General features: G+C 40.0%; 1 protein-coding gene across 1 annotated transcript; it reads right to left on the bottom strand.

Moving 5' to 3' along the window:
* Nucleotides 1–370: 370 nt before the first annotated feature.
* On the bottom strand, nucleotides 371–20411 carry myo1f (myosin IF). Its single transcript, XM_018695875.2, has 28 exons — nucleotides 20226–20411; nucleotides 15086–15214; nucleotides 13500–13589; nucleotides 13309–13403; nucleotides 13095–13182; nucleotides 12884–12973; nucleotides 11584–11715; nucleotides 11295–11429; nucleotides 10097–10229; nucleotides 9551–9747; nucleotides 9359–9439; nucleotides 9122–9208; nucleotides 8811–8897; nucleotides 8171–8338; nucleotides 7810–7895; nucleotides 6941–7022; nucleotides 6729–6835; nucleotides 6543–6641; nucleotides 6277–6421; nucleotides 5114–5228; nucleotides 4851–5020; nucleotides 4482–4627; nucleotides 3645–3791; nucleotides 3415–3563; nucleotides 3236–3298; nucleotides 2436–2643; nucleotides 1507–1667; nucleotides 371–1366 (listed from the first exon to the last, which is right to left on the bottom strand). Exons 1-28 carry the CDS (start codon nucleotides 20226–20228, stop codon nucleotides 1290–1292), a joined length of 3270 nt encoding a protein of 1089 aa, XP_018551391.1. The 5' UTR covers nucleotides 20229–20411; the 3' UTR covers nucleotides 371–1289.
* Nucleotides 20412–21516: the final 1105 nt, after the last annotated feature.

The following is a 21516-nucleotide window of genomic DNA, read 5'->3' as shown; positions in this document are numbered from 1 at the left end:
GTGTCTTGTTAATCACAAATATACTACTGGACAGTAGAGGAAGTACTCAGACCTTTTACTAAAGTAAAAGTACTAATACCAAAGTGTACAAATACTCAGTTACAAGTAATAGACCTGCATTCAAAGTACCCAAGTATAGCTGTGAAAATATACTTTAAATGCCAAATGACCCATTTCAGAATAATGCATTGTTATTGGATTGTATGCAATAACAATGCATATATGATGCATTTATGATGCATAACTGTGTACATGCATACTACTACTACCACTACTACTACTAATAATAATAGTAACAATATTATTATTATTTTGTTTATCATGTGAACACCCCAACGAAACTGTTAAAAAGAATAAAAAGAAAATCAACTTACAGTGTCAAAAATCTTTATTCTTCCTCTTTTTATTAATTTACAAAACCGATTGATTGTGAGAGAATCACATTATTTTACAAAAATCTATCACAAATAAAAACAAAATCTAAAAATGGCAGAAATAAACATGATTCAGTCACCTCTCTGTTTTGGTTATTCAGAAATCTATTATAACTTACTGATGATACAATCTAGACCAGTGCAAAAGTCGTTGAGGTAAAATATGAAAATATATTTCTTTTCTTTTTTTTACTGAGGTGAAAAAACATCTGAGAAAATACCAATAATGATATTAATAACAACTCATGAATAGTAAATAAATGTTTCAGAAGTATCGTCTCTGTGAATGGCTTTGATTCATCTGAAGCAGGTTTGTTATGGTGCAAAACGTAACAGTCAAATTCACTTATTTTCTAATACAGTATCTATTATTACTTGATTTAATGCTGGTGTCTTAATCAAGAATACTGAGCAGTATTGAACATTGCTCTGGAGAAAAGTTTTAGACAAATACAAACACTTTAGACACCATAAAGCGATGCAGTGTTTCCACTTTTCTCTTAAGGCTGTAACTTAAGCTTTGAGTAGTTTTTCAGTGGATCAAAGAGAGGTGTTGTTGGAGTGCGGGAGAAGTCAAACATCTTGTTTCTAGGGGTCATTCTTAACAGGATAGAGACATGAGACCTGAGCAGCTCTTTGCTGTGGATCAGTATGTTTTTTCACGATCATGATAAATGTAGCTCAAATGTCAGCAAGGTCCCACCCTCCAACAGCCCCACGGATGAAGAACTACCATGCAATCATGAACAATTCACAGGCAGTTTTCTTTAGCGAATGCTATGTGCTGCTTTCAACAAATCAGACGTATTTCTCAGCAAACACAGACAAGTCCATGAGGAACCGTCAGAGTCGTGATCAAATCTTTTCAACATAGTTACCGGGGAAGAGACCTTCCTTTCCTCGAATCCTGCCCGTCCACCAGCCTGACGGATCTGCAGAGAGAATAAACACAGAGTTAAACAGTGTGGGACGTTTCAAATCTATCACATCAATCCAATCACTTCAGAGCCTCCTGATTACTTCCTCTGATGTCTATTCACTCTGTGTCTTTCTCTCTTTTTCTCCCACACACCTTCTTTGACCAGGTCAAAGACATCGTTGACATCGAAGCTGATCTCATCTGTGTCCTGGCCGACGTACTGATACAACGCCCGGCAGCGAGGCCCCTGCTGCTTCGGCTGCGGTTTAGGAGCAGGAGGAGGTCGCTGACTGATGCTCCTTTTCCTCTGCTTCCTGTGACAAAGAGAGAGAGAAACGATAAAGGGATGAGAGGAGCAGTAGATGACAGGAAACGGTAAAGACTGACTGGTCAAACAGGGAGAGTAGCTGGAGCATCATTTGTTACAGATCCTGGAACCTTCATAGATAATTTGAAAGTGTCCATCAAATCATTGACTTTGTCTTATAAATCAGAACCAGATTTTCTCTTAAAGGATACCTCTGGCATTGCTGAACCTGTGCACTTCTGTAAAGGATCTCAATGTGTTCTCCACCACTCAAAGTCACACAATAATACAAGCAAACTCCCCTATAGAGGCAGCGGTATTCCAGCAACTCCCGTGTTCTGCTCAATAAAATTACTGTTTTTGTCAGTGGAGTCTGGTGGTGATATATAGTGATGTTTCTGGTTAAACGAACAGGATCTTATTCTTAAATAAAAAGGTTTATCTCTGTATTAATCTTATCCATAATATTATCAGACAGTCAGTGGTAAAATTAAGCACTTCAGTGGCGTTCTTTGACATGGACAGCTACTAGACCAACATCTCAGTGCTTTATTTTATTCCTCAAGTACAGCACATGTGGAAATAAACAGGTTTATCTATATCGTCTTGACATTCATTCGTTCACTTCTTTGTTTGGTCCCGCTGAGCGTTGAGCCTCACCTTGACATGCCCTGACAGCTCATTGAGCCTGTGTGCGCTAATTTTCAGTGACTAATCAGCTCCACCTACAAAAATGCAGCAATCACAGTGATCTCTCTCTCTCTCTCTCTCTTACCCTGACATGCCCTGGTCTGGCACGTTGAGGAAGTCCAGGTTCCCTTGGTTGTACTGGTTGTGAGACGGGCCTCTGGGGCCCCTCTGGGAACCCAGTTTGGGCGGGCCTGTGCTGGGTGGCCGTGCCTGTCTGTGGGGGGAGGAATATGTGATATCTGAGGGTTGGTTGTAAGGGGCTCTGGAAAACTGGGCTGCTCCATTCTGGTGTGCTGAGGAGAGAAAAAATAAGAGTAAGAAGTCAGATTAACCCTCAAAAACAGACGTTTGTACAACTGCTGCTGCATGAAAACCTTGAAAGAATACTACTTAGACATTAACTTAACAATCCAGTTTTTGAATTATGTAGCAGTAACAGTTGTATTTTAGATATTTTACTTAAGTAAAAGTAATTATACCTCGAGAAAGAAATACCACACAGAGATATGAGCAGGAAAATGTACTTAAAAGTATCAGTAAAAGTACTTTTGGGGCAGAAAGACTCCTGTCAGTGTTGCATTATACTGATGCATCACTTTATATGTAACATTTTGGTTGAAGTAAAGTTTACTTATACTTGTTTCTATATTTTTGGGCAGTTAAATCTGCAACAATACGTCATATTTTACGAGAACTGTAGCTGTCAAATAAATGTAGTGAGGTACAGTATTTGCTTCTGAAAAGTTGTAGAGTTGGAGGCTAAAGCTGCATAAAATGCAAATACTGATGTAAAGTACAAGTAACTCAAAACTGTACTTAAATCCACCACTGGGAATGGTTTTAATAAGTTTAAAGCGTCATGTATCATCTATGAAAATGAGTTACCTCTGCTGGATATATGATTTCTCCCTCCACCATGAGACTGTGGAGCACTCTTCCTGGTTGGCTCTGATGAAATAAAAGCTCATTTATAACATCATTTGGATAAACAGGATTCTGTGTATCATCACATATTTGTAATTTTTTCTCTAATCATTTCTCTCATGTATTTTCTTTTAACTTACTGGAGGACTTGGGTAGACCGTCTCCTATTGTGACGGTGAGGGTCTTCCCTCCAGGTTTGAGCTGGGCCTGGTCCCCTTGCCCCCTCTGGAAGACCACCATCCTGGAGCCTCCTCCACCCCAGCCCTCCTTCTTCACTCTGAACTCTAGTCTGAGTCAGAAAAGAAAGAGCGTTATCAGTTTGTGTGTGTGACTTTCACGGCTGTCTGAATGTGCGTGTGTGTTTCTCTACCTGTCAGTGAAGGAGATTGTCAGTTTTCTCTTGGTCACGTCCTCGTAGCGTTTCGAAAGCAGGCTGAGGAACTCGGTCTTAAAGTTAGACTCCAGCAGACTGTCGTACTGGGCCTCATGCAGGATGAAGAAATCATCCTGTCTCGTACTGAGGGGAGGAAAAAAAAAAACCAGAACTGCTGAGGTGCTGAAATGTAAGTGAGCCCTGACGGCAGCTGAGGGATCACTTTAAGTGTAAGTGTTAAAAGCAGTTGAATGTTAGCTGAAGTGTAAGGGCTTTAACAGGATTAATCATGTAATCAGCAGTAGTAGGTGTTAATGCCACAATTAAACTACTGAGCAATCAGTCAAACTTTACCTGTATGAGACATTTCAATTCAAAGTGGTTACAGTAACAACTGCAGTAGTATTAGTATCAATAACAGTCACTAATTATGCATGCATCTCTTTTATTTTATGTAATATAGCTATTTATCTAGAATTACAACAACTCTTATGATTCAATAATGCAGTATTGTCCCATGATTCAGGTTAATAATTTATCTAGATAATACAAGTGTCAGAAAAATGTCTCCAATGTATCATGTAAGACGTTCTTTGCTTTAATCGTGTAGTTATTAATGTTTGTGAAACTTACTAATACCAAATTCTGTGAATCCTCTCGTCAGTAGAATATGATAATTTGCTATATTTACTCTGGCTGCAGCAGCGGCTTCTCATACAGTGGTTAAGTGATGAAAAAGCAACATCAGTTCTTGTATTCTCCGCCACAGCACCCAACCACAAATGTTAATGTTACCAGGTTTCGTAGTGTTTCTTCTGCAAACTTCAGACGTACCTGAGAGAGACGCCGCTGATGCTTCCAAACTCCAGTTTTCGTTTCAGCACCTCCTTTATCTGTCCTTTCTCGGGTCCTTTCTTCACCTTCTCTCGACCAATCAGATAGATTCCCTTGGGGGTCAAGATCAGATCTCTCTTGATAGACTGTGTTGTGACGGAAAAAAAGAAGAAGTGAGAACTGTGAGCAATGCAAGAAAGGAGAAGAACAGTGGGTGTATTTGGAGAAGAGGTATGGCGTGACCTTTTTGTTGTTTTAAAAGAACAACATAACATGGAAAAAAGAACAACCACTCATGATTCATTTGTCATCTCACATCTTGAACATCTTTCTTGCTGGCCAAATTTCGTGAAACTAAACATGCCTCACCTTGAACCTGCGATCGAACTTAGTGACTGAATCGGCAAAGTCGACTCGCTCCCTCTTGGCCAGAAACTGTCTCAGCTCAGGCCTCTGCTCCAGACCAAGGTAGTCTCCAACAAAGTTCCTGTTGATGCTGTTCTTCCTCCGCTCCTTGGAGTTGTATAGGATGTCTGAGGCTGAGAGTTGCGAAGGGCAGACAAATGTTTAGAATCATGACTTTACACTTGTATTAGGTGGAGACAGTATGGAGACAGTTTGTGCTTACTCACCCTCCTCCCTCATTTGTTCGTATTTCCTCCTGGCAATGTATCTTCTCCAGGCTTTCTGGATGGTCCTGGCGAAAGTGTCAAACTTCCTCTCCCTCATCTCCTCCAGTAGAAACAGCTGAGGAGCACAGAGCATGTTGAAGGAATTTACATGTATCATTCATTTCTGAATAAATGTCACACATTTTAATGGTATTTCAGCTATTCAGCTGTTCCACAGAAATGTATCATCATTTGAACTGCTTCACTGCAACATTACAGCACATTTAGATCAATACCAGGAAGAGGAACTTTGGCCACTTGGGGGCATGTTCTGGCCACCTATGAATCTAAGTCCAATATTCACTCTCTATTAGCCCTGTTTTTCTGTCTATCATCTCCTGAGGGAAATATCTGTGTCTTTAGCTGCTTAATGCTCAACTATGTTCAGCTAGTCTTTAACTGTGTATGCTTGCTGTTTGCTGCAGCAGGTAGTATGCAGTGGTTTTCAGAGCTAACCAAAACAGTAGAGTTGCAACCAGACAGTTAAAAAGTTAGATGAAACTCACTCTAAACCTTTGTAAAACTGAGGAGAACTGTGGATTAAGGTGCTAATTCTCTGTCTCTCTTACTGCTGTAGTGGTTCGCTAATTTTATTTTAATTTGCATTTTAAACAAATGTTTCTGTAACGTCAGCACTTCATGCAGCTGTGATATGAACAAAACTGAATAGGATTAAGTTGGTAGATAATCTGACTGGGATCAGGAGCAAGAAAAATGTCACATTGTTTTCACATCGTAAATTGACAAACTGTTATTACAAAAATATGAATTATAGCTGCTTCAAGCAAAAGTAGCAAAAAATAGTTACAAGTCCTACATCAAAAATGTTACTGAAAATGTTGAGTTATCTGCAAAATATTCTTTAAGTATCAAAAGTAAAAATGGCCCCTGTGAGTTACTTTTTATATTTTAAGTAGTATTTTATTATTATTGAGGTGAAGCTGATTTTAACTACATTTAACACCGTTAAGTAGTTTAGCAGGTAAATGTAATGGGGTAAAGAGTACAATACTTCACTCTGATTTGAGTACACGTATGAAGTGGAGCATGACACTGAACTACTCAAGTAAAGTACCTCTAATTTGTACAACCCAGGAAGAAATATATAAAAAAGTTTTTTTTACTGATTCAGGGTTCTTGACAAAGACTTTGGTGCGTCCCATCTGATACTGGTCAGTATCCATGTTGACAGACCGGAGGAGGTGGAGGACCCCCTGCTGCTCTGGACCCCTCCAGCACGGCCACGTCTCTGCTGTCAGAATGGCGTACCTGGAGAGCGCACACACACACCAAAGATCACTTTGAGTGTGTTTCAGCTTCGTTTGTCTTTCAGGACAAACACACAGAAATGGATGCAACCTTTCAAAATAATGTCCCGGATTAAACTCACCTCATCAGGAACTTATTGAAGACTCTGCGGTATGCAAACCCAGCTCTTCTCACTCGTATGTTTTCCCTCAGGCCTAGGTATTCGACCTGATGCCTTACCCTACAAACAGACAGAGTTCCACCATTCGTTAAGAAGTGTGAGGACTATAATGTTTAAGTGTATATACCTGACAGTGGTGAGTCTGACCTGCTCTCCTCCCAGTCTTTGGGTCTTTTTGTCTCATTGGGTTTGATACAGCGGATATAGTGCGGAGTGCACTTCATCAGGGTGTTCACCAGATCATTAGCTTGTTTCTGTTGGAAACATCAAAGCAGTGTTGGAAAAAATGGCAAACACAACCATCAATGCACCTCCGATTTTTATTTGACAACGTGGTTACTCTCAGGTTCAGCCCTCACCTTGATCTTGGAGCTGGCTGTGGTCGGCCTGCCTTTCTTTTCTGTGTTGAGGTTTTCAGGGAACAAGCTACGGATGAAGTCGCTGAAGAGAAGAATTCAGGGGAAATTATTTTCACTGTATTCTTTACTAAATACAAACATCATACACAGTGGTGGAAGTAGCATTCAGATCCTTTACTTAAGTAAAAGTACAGAAGTATTAGCAGCAAATTTCAGTTTAAGGATTAAAGTAAAAGTACTGGTTTGGTCCAGTACTTATATTGCCTATATTATTATATATCATATGACATCACTGATTAATACTGATGCATCAGTGTGTAAGCAGCAATACTGTTGTAGCTGCTGGAGCTAGTTTATAAACAGGGACACCAGATAAATCTGACAGTTTATCAGATATTTAATGGGAGCGGAAGGAAAAGAAAACAAAGTTCTGATTCACAAATTCTGTTTTCAGTTTTTGGACTTTTCTAACCTTTGCTTTTTGGTGAGATATTTGAGCATTTAACCTTTTACTGAAATAAAACCATGTGAGACGTTTAGGAGGAAAAAATCATTATTTGGTGGAGCTGTTAACAACTCACAGACACCTGAAATGTGACCCAGACTGCACTCTGCTTTTTGTAGGACATCAGAAGCCACAAAGGTGGTTTAATCTTTAACAATGTGTTGTATTTTAAAAGTTTGTTATGTTTTCTAAAGTGTAGCCTCTTCATCTTTAAAGTAACTGGTAACTAAAGAAATTAATTAAACACAGTGGAGTAAAACGTACAATATGTCACTCAAGTATTAAGTAGCAAAAAATGGAAATACTCAAGTACAAGTCACCACTGACTATACATGAAAACATGAGATGAGTGCAGGAGACTCACTATTCGCTGCTCTGCATGAGCTCTATGAGGTCAGGGAAAAGCACATCCCGGTTTCTCTCACAGAAGCCGTTGATATCATATGACACCTGAGAAGACACCAAAGGTTGAGTTAAACTTTAACAACCAGATAAAAGTAAGTATTAGAAGGAAAGAGAAAACATTATCAGGTAATTTTTAATTAATGTGCTTGTGGTTTAACGAGCTTGTGCCATTAACAACCCCTGCCTGTTTCCCTTGAGTGTGACCGAAACCTCAATCACACACCATGTATGCTAACAAGCATTTTTGGTGGTAACATCACTGTTGGAACTGAAGTCAGTGCGTCCGCTGCATGAGTCAGTTTCAAAGCCGCGGTTACTACCTTTCCGGCGTAGTGATGTATGACAAAGCCAGAGTTCCAGCTGTTGAAATGTTCGTGCGTCCCCACGGCAGCCTGCAGTTTCTGCAGCAGAGTGCCATCTGCACCCTCTCCCTTGGCATGCATGGTGGCACACACATCATCCAGCACGCTCATTATACCAGGAGGGTTCTGCAAGGAGAGGATTTATGAATGTGGAAGAGTTTTACTGTAAAATATCAACGCTTACAGCAGATGTAACACATTTTGAAATGTCTGGGGAGGAGACAAAAAGCAAACATGCAGTATAAAGAGTGATTATATGATGTTAAGTCAATAATAAAAGAACAGGAGACTGGAAAAGCTCATTTATAATGTTAGAAAAACCATAGAAGAACACTTTAAATTGTCTCTGTTTCCCAGATACTTCGATATTTCAGTTACATGAGGTGACTGTTTTGTTGTTTGCCTCTGGAGTTCTGCCCTTTAGCTTGTCAGTGTTTATGTGACACCTTGACAATGCTGTTTTCTCAAAGCCAAGCCGCCAACTAATTCAATGCAGAAGAAGCGCACCTGTTTCTGTTTCCTTTTCTGAGTCACCTCAAATTGTTCTGTGGAAACCCTGTATTTATTTGCAGCTGAGGTGACACAGTTAGGAGCTTACCAGTTTATTTTCAATGAGGTCACACACAATCTTGTTGTTGAAGTACTCGATGGGCGTCCACTTGATGCCCTCCTGAACATACTCTTCCTAGGAGAAAATCAGAAGACACAGAGAAAAAATAACTCAAAAAGGAAAGTGATTTAAATGAGTGGATTTGAAATATTCACAGTTATATTCAGGCTGAATTAAACAGAGGCTCAATCTTTGCCTCTAGCAAACAGAACCACTTTTATGGAGCATAGTCCAGAGATTCAGAGACACAAAAGACATATGAAGAGGATTTACATAAGCAATAAATGTACGGCAGCTACCTGCTCAGCCTTCAGAGTGAGTTCAATAAAGATCTGTTGTAGTTTCTCATTGACAAAGTTGATGCAGAACTGCTCAAAGCCGTTTCTCTGCAGGGGGGAAGAACACAATCCAGTCGATGACAGATTATCACCACAGTAAAACAAACCTCCGCTGTGCTGAACCATCTGTAAAGCTAACATGTCATTTTAGCGTCTGCCTATAAATATTAGGGATCTGTAAGCTGTAAGAGGACTGACCTGGAATATCTCAAAGCCATAAATGTCAAGTACTCCGATACTGAATTCTTCATGTGGTTTTTGGATGGCTTTATTTATGGCCTGCAGGAGACAGATGGAGTAGGAACAGAGGAGAAAAATAAAATACAAATGCATTAGGTGATGAATAGAAGAAGTTTCCTCCCATACAGTCTCTTCTTGTTTCTTGCATACCTCAACCAGATAGTCAAAGAGTCGGGCGTAGAGGGCTTTGGCCAGAGCATCACGCGTGTAGGTGGCCTGTTCCTGGTTCAGGGTCACGTTGATGGACTCGGACTTCCCTCCCCACTTTGAATCCATCTTCCTGCTGGTCAGCTTGTCCTGCAGACGGTTGGGGTCGATGCCCAGCAGGTAGGCGGGGAAGGCGAGCACTGGGGGTGAGCAGAGGCAAATTTTGAGGAGTTTAAAAAGTGCCAAAAATGTGTCTATTAGCAGCAAATGTGGTTAGAAGTGAAGATGTTTTCAAATAGCTTGATTTAAACTACACTTGACAGCGATTGTGCAATGATAAAACCACCACCCTGGATGTAAACACCAATTATCTGTTGGTAGTGCTGATGTACACAGCTTCTCTCAATTAGCACAGTGTCTGCCATGGGACCGCCTTTGTCGCAGTGAGCTCAAATTTACTCAGGGGAGAATGTGGGCAATTTTAATGCGTCAGGTGGGAATGTGTGTTCACACAGTGCACGGCTGAGTGAATCCATGTGGTTTACTCACAGTCTGTGCTCTCCACCTGCCCATAGTTGCCTGCCTCAATGAAGCTGATGTTTCCCAGGTGGAGGATGCCAGCGATGATCTGCAGCACCTGAGCCTGGATCTCTCCCGGGATCCCGATCACCTGCATGGCTTCCTGGAGACCGAAACATAAGTGGAAATATTTGTTTGCAATACTTAAAGCCTTGGGCCTGATCCGATCTACTTGTACCCAACCCTCAGTGTTCTCAGAATAAAAACCGAACATGGTGAAGCAGCTTTTAGTTTCTATGTTCTGCACTTGTTGAACGAGCTTCCTGAATATCTGAGGTCTGCTAAAACTGTCAGCTCATTCAAATTAGGGCTTAAAATATTAATATATGTGTGCTGCGGCTAACCAATAACTTACATTAGTTTTCTTCATTGTCTTTTAAATGCAATTTTATTGTCTTATTTTAATGTTTTAATTCATCTGTGCCTCTGCAAAGAACTCTGAATTACCTCGTTTTTATAGTCTTTTAAATTTTATTTTTTATGTAATTCTATGCCTCTGTAAAAACACTTTGAATTGCCTTGTGTGTGAATGATGCTATAAAAATAAACTTTTACTGTTTTGCTATTTATATTTAGAGTACTGATACCACATTGTGCAGTATAAGTACTACATTAAGAGGGATCTAAACTGTTTCAACTGACTCCTAAATCAGTTTTTCTTCAACCATATTACCACACAACAAACCTGTTTGCACCTAGGTCCAGCATAGAAATACTGTGCGCTGCTGGGACCCAACATGTACTGGTGGCTAGTGACCTGTTAAAATGAGGCACTGTCTACTTTCTATGAATCTGAATAGCTCCATCACTGACTGATATTCCTCTCTAAACGTCTCAAATTGTTTCATTTAATACTTGTTAGAGGCAAAAAGAAGCACGTCTATCCTGTGATTCACAGGGCAAAAGTTAAGGTTAGGAAAAGTCAGAGCAAATAGCATATATTTCTGTAGCAGAACAATGTTTCCTCTTCTCTCTGATAACTTTAATCGTCTTGTAATCCCTCCAGTGCACTGTGCAGACCCTCAGAGGAGTCTTATCAGCTAATTTTTGCCCCAGGACCTACTAGCAAGTTAATCCAGCTGTGTGTTCACACTGTTTCTGTTGTGCAGTGAGGTAAAATACAATATACTGGGGGTACAATTACTGTTGTTTTTTCAAGGCTAAGTACCATAGTTTCTTGGAAGTCTTTGCTGTCATTGGTCCCATCCACCTTGTAGGTCCCAGACTGGTTGAGGTAGTAGTAGTAGTCTGGGGTCATGATGCCCAGGCCTTCTTTCTGCTGAGCGTTGGCGCCCTCTATCAGCTGGAAGACAACAGTGCAAGCAGTGGATTCACAGTGGGAACCAAAATAGAGAAGAAGTTTTTGTTTATAAAATTGCTGTTTATGTTCACAACCTCTTGAAGCAGATGATGTGTTTTAAACTGTCTGTGACCGATCTGTGTCTGTGCTCTCTGACCTGATAGTAAATGTGGAAGTTCCTCTCGTTCTCATTCTGGCTCACCACCCTCGACTTCTCCAGCAGGAAGTTTGAGATTTTCCCTCCGTCTGGCTCTCCTCCTCTGCTGAACTGAATCTCAAAGTATTTCCCCTGGGAGATGCAAAACCACAGTCAACAAGCGGAGGTGCCAAACATGCTATCAGATTATAAATCTGATCAAATCTTAAACTCAACAGGTGCACTGCACAACAATTTCCTGTCATCGTGCACTCATCCTGACAGGCTGCTTGTACTTGAGACGATGCAGCAGTTGCTCAGATAAAAAACTGTGCCTGCATACATCTAACTACATTGACCCACACACAAGACCTCTTGTGCTACGTCAACAGGAAACTTTACAAGTTGATATCTTGCACCAAAGATGCACACATGTTGATGTGGTTTATAGGTGTGAATTTAGAGCATTGGGACCCCACTGATGAGAAACAGCAGGGAATTAAATGAAATGTCTGAAACAGTGCCTCTATAGTGCACTGTAATACCACAACTAATGACAAATGAATGTATTATAATCTTATATGCCTCATATATTCTTTTAGATCTTTGACATAAGTGAATATTGTCATGTTCCCATAGAGCTGAAACGATTAGACTGTGAATCAATTAGTCAGAAAATAATTCTACAATTACAATTACATTTTAATGATCATTTCACTGTTTGAGTCATTTTGAAGAGGAAAGAGTCTCGTGAGGCTGTGGTCTGAGCTAGAGGAAAAGTCAGCAAATCACACAGCCATTAATAATCTGAGAAACAAAATTTCACAGTCATTCTTATGTGCTCAGGGTCCTGTATCGCCAGATTTATATAGAACAAAACGGGAACTTGAAAAAGATGTTGCCCAGCTCTGTATTTGCTTAATAGGACACAGGCTATTTTGGGAACTTAGCAAAGGAGTTTTCTGTTCTCCATCACTACTGTACAGCTCTCAGTATGATAGCCATACACCTGACTTATCTGCTTATTAGGGTTAGGGGGGAGGGTTATTGATCCAATAAAAAAAATTGATCATATTTATGAAATATTTTAATTTGAAACGGATCAGTTTTGGTTAACGTGTGTTAACAGAATATTGAGCTGGGGACCATAGATATGCCTCAAAAATGTCATGACAATCCTTTTTATACCTTTTGAAAAAAAAACTAAAAACTTCAACAACAAAGCTCCAGAACAACCACTTGTATTTTATAACTGACTGATAACTAGCTTTATAACTGGTACATATCAAGTCCACTCCACAGAAGTAAAGATCTTACTCACAAAACGACTAGAGTTGTTGTTGCGTACAGTCTTGGCATTACCAAAGGCTTCCAGCAGAGGGTTTGACTGTAGGATGATGTCTTTCACATGCTGCAAAAGACAAAAAGTAACAAGGTGTGAGACGCACAAGAAATACCTACATCTACGCTGCAGGAAGTTGAAAGGTATCATGAGATGTAGATGAGTATCAGTATTAACACATTGTCTCTACCTGAACTTTTGATCCTCCTCCAGATACTTTGGAAATGTAACCCATGATATATTTGGCAGCCACTGTCTTCCCAGCACCGCTCTCACCGCTACCATGAAAGCATGTGAGAGAGGACACAGCACACCACAAAACAACATAATGTTACACACACACTGCACCAGCACATGGTGAGAGGTGATGCAGCACAAGACAATTGAACACATGGCTAACACACCTGATGATGACACACTGATTTTCTCCATCGATCATCATGTTTCTGTACATATTGTCGGTCAAGGCGTAGATGTGAGGCGGGTTCTCGTACTGGGCCTAAGGAGAGACAGAGATCCGTGGTCAGTTCAGGTTAATGGAGCTGCAACAAATATACAGGAATTTGGTGATAAAATGCTGAAGATTTTTACTCACAGCGCCTTGATAAAGTTCGATTTCTCTGTCAGTGAAATAGGGCATCTGTTTGAACGGGTTCACTGATATCAACACGGGGCCAATATAAGTCTGAGCAGAGAAGTTAAGGAACACAATGGCAAAAATAAAATGATTAACACCAGTATTTTTTATTATGATCACTTAAAACTAATGATAGTTGTGTTTTTGTTCGCTTAGAATGAGCCATTTATATCTACATAGGGAACGGGTCCTTTTTCACAGGCTCCACCATGTTGCGTCGCCTTATTCCTACAGTAGCCCAGAATGGACAAACCGAACGCCTTTCAAGTTTTTAGGTTGACGCCACAGCTTGTATATGGAAGACGAAAAAGAGGAATAGGAAGAAAGGAGAGAGTATTTGCCGTGGTTTTACAGACTGACAATAACAATACAATATCTAAATAAAGATTTGTATTGTGAACCTTTTCACTTGACAGACCAGTCCATGCAGTGGTTGAAGCCATTTTGTCACCTGAGACTCTCCCACATGTTTGGAAAGGAAGCAGACAGGTCAGTTGGTTGTTTCTGTGTTGTCAGCTCTAGATATCACTAAGTCCTAGACTCTGGTCCTTTAAACTTTACTATGTGTAACCCAAGAAATGCTAACATTTGCTGATTAGCACAAAGTATAACAGAAGCTGACAGAAATGTCACTGGTTGAGTATTATTTGTCTGGGAGGTCATGAGCATATCATGACCTCAGTATGTCCTGAAAACTTGACCATTATAGAGGTTAAACAAGTCCATATACTTCCTAATTCTGGTAAAGGATTTAAATAAAAACATGCCATGTCAGCAGGAGAGTACAAACCACGGAGATCCCTCACTTACTATGTGCCAAACTAAGTTTTTATCTATGCAGGAAAATTATTACCATTATGATCAGTAATGATTTATATAAACCATTAATGAAGTCATCAGTCAGATATAAAAATCCCCTGTAATCATGACTTTGTTTAGCTGTGTAGTTTAACCTGAGGTGACGTCAGCTGTTCTTGTGGGTTTGATGTGACATAGTGTTTTTTCCCTCTCACTCTAAATATGGTTTTGATGTTTAGCTGAGCTCCAAGAAGACGGAAGTGAGCTGTTGAGTCACACAGTGAACGCAGAAGAGGAAGAATGAATTCCCTTTACTTATGCCCATATATGTTTGCCTCGGTTGTTTGACTGTATATTTAAATTTTTGCTCAGTATATTGTTGCATGTTGGGAGGTGGGGATGGACTCTGTGTAACAGAGATGATGGGAGGAAATCTGTTTGATTAATCAGGACACTAAAGCTCCACATTTCACAAAATTAATATGAGACTTTTTTTTTTAACATTTCTTAACTTTTGCTTTTGTGTGTAAAAGATAGGAAGGCGTAAGGCTGGTGCCAGCTAACAGTCACAAAGGCTGAACTTCCTGTCCCCCAATGTATTATGACTTCCTGTTCTCAGGGATCTATATAAATAATAATCTAAATATGTTTGTTTGTCTAGATGCAGAATATTTTCCATTGCAGTGGCTACTAAATTTATCCAAAACAAACAGTGAAATTATGTTATCAACAACTCCAGAGGATACAAAGATGTAGTCGTCCATGTATCTTTTCTTGAGGTTTTCCACGATGGCGTCCTCACTGATCTTGGACAGCAGGACCATGTCGTCCACGCCGCTCTGCTTCACATTTTGACTCTGCCAGTGGTACTTCGCCTGAAACACACATCAGAGAGAGAGAGAAACAAAAGAGATTTTAGATGAAGGATGAGAGGGTTCTGGGGGCTTCAAAGGCTAAAAGTCAGTCTCTGCTGGTTCAGTTTTGACGATTCAATTTACAGTAATGGGACTGCAATAATTAATAGTTGCTCTCTCATGAGCACACTCATAACGTGTTCGGTGAAGAAGATAATTGACAAAGACTCTGGCATCGGTACAGATGTGTTTTAAAAATGTAACCCAGTGTGGTTGCCATTACAGGAAGCTGGGGCTGGTTGCCAGGCAACAGGTCATAGATGAGGTGAGCTCATTTTCTATTTTGGACATTTTAGAGAAGCAGCACCAAACCTATTAATCTGCCTGAGCATGTTCATTACCTGACAATAGATAACATGGTGTTGAAACAAAAACAACAACAATAACAGCTGCTTTAACTTAATGGTTGTAGTGTTGTGAAATGAGCTCTATGTGTTTGTGAATCAGAGGGCGTTTCCTGTCATCACACAGCCTCACACTGCTTCCCAGTTCAAATTGCTAATATATCACACAATCTTAAGGAGCCTTGAGATGTTTGTGTCTTGGTTTTCCCTAAAAGACACTGGTCTGTTTGATGTGTGAAGTCTTACGGGTGTTGTCATTGGCACAGTGGTTGGGCTGTGGTCTGGGGCTTCGACCTACATTTAATGTTCTGCTGGTAGAAACTTACATGTATGTTTCACACCATGGGAAGGGGGTAAAAGAAGAAGAAAAGTCACCTCCAGCCAAGGCCTCATGGCAAACCAGGCAAACTGGGCAACTGCCCAAGGGCCCCAGACCTTTAGGGCCCACAAATCCCCATATTTACTCAATACTATTTCTGTCTGCATAACTTGACTTATCGCAAATTTGCACTTAAGTTAGATATTGACAGTAACATTTCATTATAGAGTCCGGTATTTTACAGCTAATTTCCTGGAAACATTCTTTATTATATATACAATATTTCCAGGAAAGGCCAACACAGTGTGGTAATTATTATAAAGGAAGTGGAGAACATGTTGGTTGCTTGCGTTTTGAAGAACCCACTCATAATGTATTCAAGTGTTTAAGAAAGAAACAGGAACTTATTTACTATGTAAGAAAAAATTGTTTAACATATCATAGTTATACTGTACATCAATATGCATCTTTTTTTCTATGAGGGACTACAGAAAATTCTTGATCAGCCAGAACATTTCAACCAATATGCAGCATAAACATCAGTTAAATCAATATTTTCCAAGCAGATCTGTAATGGTAGTTCAAAGTCATGAAGTGAAATTAGGAAGGTTTGTCAGGTTTGTCCTTCTAGGAAGCTCTGACGGATTCTGATGTCTCATAATTTATTTTTTCTGTCTGACCAACAGTCAAAAACCAAAAAAATATTGAATTTACTGTGATAAGAAATCAAGAACTTTTGCTGAAAAAAAGAAAGACTGTAATGATCAAAATTGCTGCGGTTTTCTGTCAATCAACTAATCAACAGATCAACAAATCATTTCAGCTTCAGATCACTGGTTAGTTTCTGACTTCCTGAGGAAATAGTGAAACTGTGATATACAGTGGAGGTCAGCAGGGGCCCAACAACATATTTTTGCCCCTTGGGAGGTTAATCCAGCCACGACCAGCTATGTTTGATAAGTTTAGACATTTTCTTTCACTTCATTTTCCTTCTTTACTAATTTCTTAGTTATATTCTGCACAAAACCTTGTTAAAATCATCCTAAGAAGGAAAAAAGAGAAAGAAACATATTTTAATAATTTCCTGGGCGTTAATCTCAAGCACAAGCTCATGCTGTGCAGTCAAGCATGTGTGATGTCAGACTCAGTCTCAGCAGATTCGTGATATACAGTATATGTAGGGTCGCTGTGGCTCAGGAGGTAGAGTGGTCGCCAGAAGGTGGTGGCTTGATCCCCGGCTCCTTCAGTCTTGTGTCATGTCAAAGTATCCTTGGACAAGATACTGAACCCCAAAATCGCCCCAAAATGCATGTGTGCATTGGTGTGTGAACGTGTGTGTGAATGGTCGAATGTGACATGTAGTGTGAAGCGCTTTGAGTGGTTGATATGACTAAAAAAGTGCTATATAAGTACAGTCCATGTACCATGTGTCATTCAGCGTGTATTTTTAATTTCCAGATTTAAATACCCTGTGACAGAAATTCAGACAGAAGTCAAGAGTCAAAGGCTGATTAAAACCCACAACACTAAAAACAGCAATGCTCTTAGTCTGTTATAAATATTCTTTTGTTTTCACACTCTCTGAGCAAATGTGTCTCATAGACTTGAAGAATAGTTTTGGTTTTGTTCTGTACTTTTCTCACTGACAATAAATCACATGAATAGACCAATACCAACAATGTATTAGTTCATCTCTCAGTACTGGCTGATGTCTTTGTTCTTTGTTCTGCTCTGTCTCAGCCACATGGTCCACTGGTTCCTACTGAAGACATAAATCTTTAGACCGTACAAACATAAAGTTTTGTTTTATCCTTCTTTAAAAAAAACAACAACTAAATAATCCCTAAAACATCTGGACACTGTAGTTTTTAGCAAACTCTACTAAAATAGAAGCAAAGAGTATATTTGTCAGCTGTGGATTAACACACATTTGGTGCTCTAATGAGTATTTATAGGAGCACAACTGTGTCTCCTAGAATATTTGCCTGGATTAGGTTCAGAGGCAAAGTATGAATTTAGTGCTTTATTTATTATGCCAGGTGGTTGGCGTAGGTGGACGGCAGCCACATGACTCCCACACAAGAGACCAGAGTTTGTCCCGTCTCACTGATATATTGAATATCAAAAATATTTGTGACTCATGCACCAAATGTGTAATTTAATAACATTTCCTCATTACATAGATGTCGTAATGATATCATTATGTGTGATGTTGATGTCTCCAACTGAACGTTTTTGCTGTTGCATGTTTAGGAGACAGGGCAGGATGGTGTTTGTGGGATTGACTGAAAATAAACTACAGTCTGTGTTTATCTTTAAAGATCAACAGTATGTTTCACTGATGTGTCTGTAACAGTTTATGGAGATCAGTGCCACAGTGAAATAAGATACAGTCTCAACATCACAGACAAAACAGCAATGACAGAGGTTCAGTTATGAGGTAGTGATTACAGGAAGCTCTGCTGCATATTCCTCTTTGAAGTGAAAATGGATCTCTGAAGCAGGGTCACGTCAGGCCAGGAACATGAAGGGACACAAATATCCTTTTAGCTAAATTTACTCTAATCCAATAGTAACTTTTGCTTCTTTCCAACAGAGGGATCATTCACCTTTCGTGTGCACTTTTTCTAGTCCAAACTGGCATAACATTGTTATTGTTAAAATGATTAAAGCTCCACATCATGGATCATGACTGGGCTCACATGAAACTCAAATTAAAAGGTTCTTTTATTGTGTTATCTTTGTTAATTGTTTACATTTTGTTCTGTTCCATGTGTATTTTATTGAGGTTTTTTTTTTTTTTTTAAATTACAAATTATCTGAGGCTATAAATGTAGTTTGGTTTATTGAATTGGTTCATGCTTTATACTTGTCAATATAAATAAACATTAGATTAAAATGCATAAACAGCTGCTATGGTGAAAAATGAACAGCAATAGTCTGTGACATGTCTGGGAAAAGTCACTTCTGCTTGTCGCCATTTTGTTTGTGATGCTTCAACGATTTAAAGAAAAAAATGGAACAGCGACAACATTGACCACAAAATAAAGTTCCTAATATTTGCAATAATCCGCCTGATGTCACAGTGGCCAGTTTTCATTGAGAAACACCTTCTGCTCTTCAATGAACAGTTACTCGAGAGACATTTCTGTTTAGTTAAAAATGCAAATCTCCGAAGCTTTGAGAACCACAAACAAAATGCCACCTCTGCCACTACCGTCACCTCTGTTGCGTTGCGGTTTTGACAGAAGTCACACAAGTCAAGATCTCAAAACCTCGCTTCGTCAAACAGGAACTTTTTACATGGTGTTTAAAGGCAAAAAAAAAACCTGAGTGAGTTGACCCTTTAACATCTGTCCCACCCCTCATAAGTTATCAAAAGCCAGAGATGCCTTTTTATTCCTTCTTATCTACCTGAACAATCAGCTCTCTCTTTGACACCATCATGCTCTTATTTTGAAAGGATAACTGCCAAATGATTAGATTGATTTTGAGACAAATTGTTCCCTGGAGTGAGACCACTGACCTATTTTTTATTTTTACACCACAACACACATTTTTAAAAATCCTCCCCCTTAAATCTGCCTGTTTCGACAGATTTAAGAGCCTGTGCGCTGAATCTGTGCGATTTTTAAATGTGCAAGGACCCCTCTGGGTGTGAGGAGGAAGTTGCTGTGACAGAAACTACAGGCCTCTCCTGTAGTCCACTTCCCCCTCTCACACCTCATTGCTCTTGTGAAACCCTCTAAACTTTGTACATGCTACCGGTTCTCTTCCTGCAACTGCCTGTAGCTAAATCTCTCACTCCCCACCACCTCTGAGCTAAAAAAACTCTCTGTGAATTGAATCTTGTAAAACTGAGATTACAGCATGGCTCAGCACATTTAGCGCAAAATGACTGTTTTTTAAAGTAATAATCACTTATACTGCTCGAGTGAGTCTCAATGAAAGGGCTTGTCCTGAAAAAGAGGAAACTCACTCTGCCGCTGCTGCTGTGAAGGAGCTCATCTTCCCTGAGGTGATGGCATTTTAATTCATCATCAGTTCAAAACTGAGTTTAAAGCATGAAATATCTCTCTTTTGCTCATCAAGAGGAATCTACCAACACGAAATGAAGATAATCATGAGCTATTTTCAAGAAATCTGTCTTTAAAATGCAGCTTTTGTCAGATAAACATCAAAATTCAAACTCTGTAAGATTGAAAATATCAGCAGGCAGATGATGGAGATACACAAGCTGTAGTTTTAGGATCGTACACTCGTGTTACAGCTGTTCAGAGACGAAAGAAATGAAGGTGTGGTACCATACCATTGTTCCTGTCCTGTGTGCCTCTCCTCCTCAGGTGTCCACTGTCCAGACAGTGTGTGTCTATGTGTGTGCGTGCGTGCGTGTCTATTAAATCCACAGGTCAACCTCCTCAGACTGCAGCCATCACACAGAGGGACAGCGGGAGCCAACAGCAGCCTGCGACCTACAAGACATCCACTGCAACATTCAAAACCTACTTCCTCATACTCCCACAGATGAAGTGTGTGAAACAAGAACTGCTCTAAGATAATACACACACACACACACGCACTCACACATACATGCACACAGTCACCATGCAAAATTAAAGCTGCTACTTCTGTATTTCGGTTATATTCAAAGTCATTGGACAGAGGATGAAATGATGACCTAACTGGCTGGTGACAGTATCTTTGTGTCAGCAGTATCCAAAAAGGCTAAAACGCTTCATTGCTTCATAGTCAACTTCATCCTGCACACACACACACACACACACACACACACACACACACAAGTCCTGATGGCAAAGACAACAACTGCAAAGTGATAATTACAACAATCTGTTGCCAAATGATGGTGCTTCAGTTGTGAGCTGCCGGCTCCACCCAGGCTGTGGTTACTTCACGTTTGTGTTTGTGTCGTCAGAGCAGGGTGCTGCTTCCAACGCCCATAATAACTGATGCAGGTTCACACAGAGTGTACACCATGCTGACAGGAGTGTGTGTGTGTGTGTGTGTATAGGTGTCAAACTGTTGTTTTTGCTGGGTTTTATGTCATTCTGCGTGAGAACGTTTTCAAGTACCTGCACAGCAATGCTAAACTGAACACATTTAGATGCTTGTTTTAAAGAAGAGGGACATGTTTGTTGTTTTTTTTAAAAACTCATTTATGTAGTGCCGAATCACAACAGAAGTTATCTCAGGGAACTTTTCATATAAAGCACATCTACACTGTACTCTTTATGATATTTACAAAGAGAGACCCAACAAGAAACCTCGAGCGGAGCCAGACTCAGGGTGGGCAGCCATCGGCCACGACCGGTTGGGTTGAGAAAGAGAGCGAGAGAGGGAGGGAAGGGGGAGAGAGGGAGGTAGAGAACAGGGACAGGAGAACATAGCATTACACAGAATTAAAGTAGTAATAACAACAGCAGCAGTAATACTAGAGTAGAACAGCAGGCTGGCTGCCCATGGCTGCCTGATTCAAATTCAAGTCACTGATATTTGTTTACAGAGTGACTTCTATTTGAACTCAATCGTACAGGCTTATGGTCATTCTCCGACACCATCATCCCTGCACACAAGACTACCTC

Source organism: Lates calcarifer, linkage group LG17 (assembly GCF_001640805.2).
Source record: "Lates calcarifer isolate ASB-BC8 linkage group LG17, TLL_Latcal_v3, whole genome shotgun sequence".
In the NCBI taxonomy this organism is placed as follows: domain Eukaryota; kingdom Metazoa; phylum Chordata; class Actinopteri; family Centropomidae; genus Lates; species Lates calcarifer.
This window is presented reverse-complemented; position numbering and strand designations above follow the sequence as displayed.

Excerpts from the sequence above, each read along its gene's own strand:
- myo1f (XM_018695875.2), bottom strand. Across the intron at positions 3,792-4,481 it reads ATCAGCGGCGTCTCTCTCAG|TACGAGACAGGATGATTTCT; the intron begins GTACGTCTGAAG and ends TCCTCCCCTCAG. Across the intron at positions 1,668-2,435 it reads CCAGACCAGGGCATGTCAGG|GAAGCAGAGGAAAAGGAGCA; the intron begins GTAAGAGAGAGA and ends TCTTTGTCACAG.